The 6,695-nt window shown below is 38.2% G+C and overlaps 1 protein-coding gene across 3 annotated transcripts in view; it reads left to right on the top strand.

Annotated features, from left to right (window-relative positions):
• Nucleotides 1-5,498, top strand: part of PARD3 (par-3 family cell polarity regulator) — a 461,313-nt gene extending 455,815 nt beyond the window's left edge. For all 3 annotated transcript variants that reach the window (XM_082480102.1, XM_082480103.1, XM_082480104.1), the window contains one exon: nt 3,389-5,498. In XM_082480102.1, the coding sequence (XP_082336228.1) occupies nt 3,389-3,782 (394 nt within the window). In that variant the 3' untranslated portion in view covers nt 3,783-5,498. The remainder of the gene's footprint in view (nt 1-3,388) is intronic.
• Nucleotides 5,499-6,695: the final 1,197 nt, after the last annotated feature.

Raw genomic sequence — 6,695 nt, forward strand, 5'->3', positions numbered from 1 at the left:
TAGGAGAATTTCTTCAGAGCTGATTTCAGTGGGATTTGATGACAGAATTGAGACATTAAAACTAAGCTATTTTTTGTGGGACACCATCCAGTTTAATTTTCTGCAATTACAAAAGTCTTCTGAGCATGACATGGGTTGTCCCCTTTTGACATGTCAGATGATTTTTTTTTCTGTTGCCTAATTCCTTACTGGGTAGAAATTCTCTCTTCGTGATGCTAATACAGAGGAAAAATTAAAAGAAAAAAAGTATCTCAAGACCTCAAACGAAAGAATATGGAACTGAGAAACTCTATCCAAAAAACCAATTTCTAGTTTCCAGCGTATACATTTCTTCTAAGTTACTGAGTCATTAGCAATGGAATGCTGAAAATTAATATACTTTTTGTCTAAACAAACCTGTTTTTTTAAAAAATCTTAGATTTTTTTAAATGAGCTGTTGAGGAAAAATGTCTTTTACTTGATATTTAGCTTTAAGAATTATTACGTTTACCCAATTTGTATTGTAAATTAACTATCATCATAGCTAAGCATTATGCAAATAGTCTTTGCATTTTCAAATATCAGTGGCAATGGTTGAATGGAGAATCCTTTACACCGGAGGCTGGTGTCAAATTCCCTTCCAAGAAGGTTGTATTATTTTTTGTGTCCTGTGTGGAAATGGTGTGGAAAAAAAAAAATTATGACAACATGTGTTTTACGAAGTGTATCACAGCTTTTTTGGGAAATAAATAGAAGCTTCATAATCAAAGTTATCTATAAACTCTTATCCTACCCACGTCTTCGAAAGTAAAACAGATCTCTCAGATTTTCACATGCTGTAACACCTTTCAGTGTAGAATTTTTCTGTTAAGTTTGGAAGGTGGGGAAGGAAAATGTGAAGTTACTGTGTTTTCTTAGATTGCTAGTTTGTCATTTTGGAACCCTTTATATTCCTTTTGCTTCTTCTCTCTACCTTCCTTCTGAAGTGACCACACCTGTTAATGCCATATTGTTTTTCCTGAGAAATTCTCTTTCAGTTTTGCTAGCCTCAGCAATGCGGAGATTGAGTGGAAGGGCACAGATGTTAGTGTCACTTTTAAGTTGGGGTGTTTAGTTTTAAAACTATGATTCTTAAAACTCGCTTCTCCTGTTCTGCTCAATCACTGGTGGCACTTAAAAGTTGGAAGTCGGTTGCAATGCAGTTCCAGTGGCAGAAATTGATAGATGTAAGAAGAAAATTAATCTACAAGAAATTTGGAAAATAATGCTTTGGGTCATAGAAATGCTTGTTTTCAATAGAGTGACTGAGAACATCACTCAATGTGGTTTTCAACATGAGAAGCGACTAGCAAGCTAGCCATGCACGTTACTGAGTAATTCATGATAATTTAATGACCTTGTTTGAGCAGTCTGGGTATTTGAGCTGTGCTGAGAGCAGACAGAATTTCAGGACCTTGGGCTAAAGTTGAGTGCTGTGAATACCACTATACTCCTAACAAGCTGGGACATCAGTTCTCCAGCTTTACAAACTGTTGGTAACTCTGTGACTGGTCTTTCAAGAAATCTTACTGTTACTCTGAAAGTTTTTTTGCCAAGCTTAATGTTGCAACTGTGGCTTTGCAATGGTTAAAGTTTGTGCACTGGCTTCATTCTTGAGCTTTGTAGCTTCCCATCTTGTATAGTCTCTAGGAACCTCCTTTTTTTCCCTTTGTACATTCAAATCATTAGTACTGAAGGCAAATAAACTCTTGAGTCAATTTTAAAGGATCTTCCCAGAAAGACAGGGAAAGTGGGCCAACTAATTTTGAACAAGTACCAGAAAACAGTCAGTAAATTAAATCAGTTCAACTAGTCATCCTCTTGTCCCATGTGAAATTGTAAAAGCAATGTTTAACTCCAAGTTGATTTTCTAGTACTTAAAATTTATCTTGCTCTAGATCAGAAACCTGACAGTTTCGTAGCCTACAGAGGTTCGTTCAATTTGCTTTTGTTCCAGGGAGTGATAAAACATGGCTCAGAAACATTGTTTCTTTGGCAAGGTTGGATATGCGAATACCAAGAACAGCTATAAAAATTTGCATAAGAATTTACATTACGTTGTAATTTATGCTGTAATAATTTACATTCATCCTGAATAACAATTTTCATCCGGAGGTCTCAAAATCTATTATGAAATAAGGTGGATATGGTCATTTTCAAATTATACGTGTGGAAGGAAGGTTGCAAAAACGTTAGGTGACTTTTTACTTTTACTAATGGCAGAAAAATTCTCCGGGTTTCCTGTCTCTCCACTGCATATTCATTGGATGAGGCCACATTGAGTCATGTGTGTTGACATGAAAAACCAAGCGATATATAAACAACTAAATGATTTTCTTATTGACTAATGTCGCAATATATTTTGTTTTACTGCTTGAGTCTCTTACACTAATTTTAATCTCAAAGTGGGTATCTCTTTTGCTGCAGCACAAAATTGTTATACTTTATCATCACCAATCTTATTTTAAATTCATAAAAGCATCTAGCAGCTTGATAGTAAATTAAAGCTATTTCAAAACCATAATCTGTCTTCAAAATAATGTGATGATTTATTGTGCAAAGAGATAAGAATTTGTTATTTCTATATGTATTTGATTTATTTATCTACCCCCTGGAGCCAAAAAAATGGAGAAAAAAGGTTATCTCTGCCTTTTCTTTTATGAAAGCTATAGCAAACTGGGAGACACTCCTGATATCATGAAATTCCTTAGTTCTGGAAATGGGAGGAAGAAACTCTCATCAAAACCTGCCTGGACGCCATCCTGTGCAACTGCTGTAGGTGACCCTGCTCTGGCAGGGGGGTTGGACTAGATGATCTCCAGAGGTCCCTTCCAACCCTGACCAGTCTGCGATTCTGTGATCTGTGTAACTACCTATGAATAATGAGCTGGATCTTCTGACTTGTGCAGTGTTAGAGGAAGTGTTTTAAAGATCTGCCTGTTGCATTTTTAATCAAGCGTGAGTCTAGTCTCGCATCTTCCATGAGTGACTTTACAAGTGCTGGCTGTTATCTCTTTTTTTTTTTTAGGAAGCACAGCAATGTGTATGGTCTTTCCTAGTCTGCAACTGAACCATAGCGCTTTTTTCTTGAGAACATGATGGTGGTTGTTGCACTGGATAGATTTTCATGGTATATTCCTCCTGGAGAGGCCTAGAAATATAGTTCAATTCTATAGGGAATGTTCTCCCATCAAAAGAGGCAAGATGCCTTTTTTGCGGCAGAAGAGAACATGACTTTTGGAGAATACTATAGCTGGGGGAAACCTGAAGGCATTGCAGAAGCACCCTTCTTTCCAGGGATTGTTGACAATAACAGTAGAAGGGAAATCGGAACATTTGTCTTAAAAGCCTCTTCCACTTTTCTTTCCAGGCAAAGCAGAAAAAATGCCAGTTCTGTATCTCAAGACTCCTGGGAGCAGAGCTATTCGCCTGGAGAAGGGTTCCAGACTGCAAAGGAAAATCCCAGATATTCCAGCTACCAGGGATCGAGGAATGGCTATATGGGAGGACATGGCTTCAATGCCAGGGTAATGCTAGAAACACAAGAACTGCTCCGTCAAGAGCAGAGGCGGAAAGAACAACAACTGAAAAAAAAAACTTCTTCTGAAGGGCCTAGCAACTATGACTCATATAAGAAAATTCAGGACCCTAACTATACCCCTCCGAAAGGTCCTTTCAGGCAAGATGTACCGCCTTCACCATCTCAGGTAGCGAGGCTGAACAGATTGCAAACACCAGAAAAGGGAAGACCATTTTATTCTTGAGGTGAAGAAAATGAAGATCAACTTATCATGCAATAAGGAACATTTTCGTATAAAGACATATTTTGAAAACTTTTTAAACTGATGGTACTAAGGAATATATCCGTTGTCTGTTTCAGTGCCTTTAAAAACACGGGCAAAGCATTGGTGGGCCTTATGTCTTTGCCGTTCTGTCTCAAGTGTTGAGTTCATGGAAGGATGTTCCACCATTTGACAATCATAGCGGAAGCGAGCAACGCCGCCCCTGCGTCCCGATCCCTTAGCCCAGTCCAGTAGCGGTCAATGGCTTATTACTAGGATTTGTTGTAATGTGTTTTACTTTGCAGTGACTTATTACACCAACATGCAGCTTTGTGGCATAAAATTAATGAATTTGAGGTTGGAGGAAGCATTGACGTGTCCTTTGTTATTTCTCTTGGGTCAGGAGGAGGGTTACGCATCGCTCTTGAGTGGATAAGGCTTAGCTCTACTCTGGATCGCCATCACAGTTCTAAGATGTTTTATGGTGGAGTCATTACCAGTCTTTGTTGATCAATATTTAAGTGTCTCTATGCTGAAAAACTATCCTTCTCCTGTTATGCACATATGCACTCTTTTTCTCTCTCTCTCCCCACTCTGAGCTTATTAAAAAAGCCTTTATCCTGACTCATGAGGAAAACAATATTAAGCTTTCAGTTATCCTGAGAATCCTGTTACAATTGCCTTATAACCTTAATACACAGCCCATGACAAATGAAATAACTGGAGAGAGACTATTTATACAGTCACAGCCAAGCCCTTGATAAGTATATTTTACTATTTTATTAAAGACAGGAAATTATGAACAAACATACAACTGCGTTCTGCTTTGCTTTCCTTCAAAATGAATTTGGTCATATGACAATTGTGTCTAGGAAGAGAACTAGGGAGGGTATCATGCCGCGGTCATCTTATACACAGTTGTCTTTGGGCAAATTTTGGAGATAGCTTAAAGCAAAAGCAGAAGAAATCAAAGTTTTTCTTTGGATCAAAAAAACTGAAAAGAAAACGATTTCTTCTTTTTACAGTTTGTGAAGCTTCGTGGACAATTGCCTTGTGCTTCCGTATACTGTATTGTTGCATCGTGATGCTACATTAAAAATAAACCTTTAAGTATATGAATGAGAGATAAGTGGAGACAAACTGTTACACATCATCCTGGAAACATGTCAGTATCCAAAAATAACTAAAGCAAAAAAGATTGCTCTAGCAGTGAGCAATATTTGAATGTGCATATGGGATATGAGAATTTCTTTTGCAGCAGCTGTTTTTGTGTTTGTTGGTCTGAACTTCATGTATTGTAAAAAAATATAGCTGGGTTGCTGAAGTGCCTGCAAATCCTGATGTGAAGAGGCTTGAGAATGGATCTCAGCATATCGTGTACAAAAAGGAAAGAGAGAAAGCAAGAAAGAAAATCATGAATTGCGTGATTTAAAAAAAAATGCCTATTTTTTTTTACTGGCACATTTTATTTTTGCGCCAACTTGTTTCTAGAATATATGTGAAATATCAGCACACATATCTGTGTCTTTTATGCCTGTTTGTTAACGGTTTTGTTGTTAATAATGTACTCCATGTTTAAAAGTTGTTATTAGTGTAAGCACAGTGACATTGGATGACAATAGCTCTTTTACGCAGAATTTACCAAACTGTGTAAAACGGCTTTCAGTGTACATATGAAATTTAGAATAAAAGGCTGTTTCCATCCTTGTCTTGGTATTGCCTGTAGACCCTTATGAGAACTGCTGCAGACACTGCGTTTAAAAAATATTTAACAGATGTTATTTTATCCTATTCCTAATGGTTTGCGTGTGTCTTTCTGTGAGTGCTTATAAACATTGGCAAAAAAAAAAAAAAAAAAAGAAAGGAAGATTTACAGCCCAGCTGAACACCTGAAGACTATCCTCAGAGGGAAAAAAACACTCAGTTTAATGTCTTGTGTTATTTTAGGCCATACCTGTGACATTTAAAAGGTGCATTCTTAAGACTAACCTTCATGGCAAGAATCTTTTGTGCTGTAGCGTGGGGTCCTCTCTCCAACGAGAGCACTGTCAGAAGGGCACCCGCTGCGCTCTGGCCAAATCCGGGCACGTGTGGGGAAGCCCCCTCTGCTCCATGTGTGTGTTTTGGGCTCTGATGGGAGCTCTTCACAGGAATGTTGACATGGTGAAAAATGGGAGAAGGCAGATTTATGAATAAAGCAATATTTACAGTGCCAGTGATACTCTGTTTCCCCCATTAGTACTGGAGCTGTGTCTGGTTTTCTCCCTCTTCCCCTCATTCCTCCTTTTGTTGGATACTGCAGGAATGTCAATCATAATTCTGTATATGCATGACATCAGGCTGTTGCCATGGCAATAACAGTGTCAAGTTATTCACTGTGACTTTAGGGTGGGATCTCAAGGGGAAGGGTAGCAGAAGCTGCAAGGTGGACAGGCAGCTTTCGGTGCCCAAATAAACCACAGGCACGATTTTGCAAAAGACCTGAGTTGTAGTGGCTCGCAGTTGCGAGTGGGGAAATAATTGCATTTGCAGTTTTGCAGGCCTTGCTGTCTCATCTCCTGACTGCATTCCCAGATTACATAGTTCGATGTTTCTATGGGTTTGTTTGGACAGGCAAATAATTGCAAGCACTAAAAAATGCATCCACAGGAATGGAAAACAGGTTGAAGTCCTTTTCAAAATAAGGTCTTTAGTAAACTGTTGTAGGAAAAAGGGCATGTGTTTGGAAAAATATGAAGTACGGGATGTTTTACGTGTGAGGATGGCATATGTTAAAGTTTACCCTTCTATGAAACTCCTCTTCAAGGTGTTAACAATTTGCCATAATTAGATGTGTTCATGAAAGAAGGCAGATGTTCTCTTTGGGCCATGTCTGTGTTATGTTAGTAAAGAATA

This window comes from Vanellus vanellus (genome assembly GCF_965231255.1).
Source record: "Vanellus vanellus genome assembly, chromosome: 2".
NCBI classification, from domain to species: Eukaryota; Metazoa; Chordata; class Aves; order Charadriiformes; family Charadriidae; genus Vanellus; species Vanellus vanellus.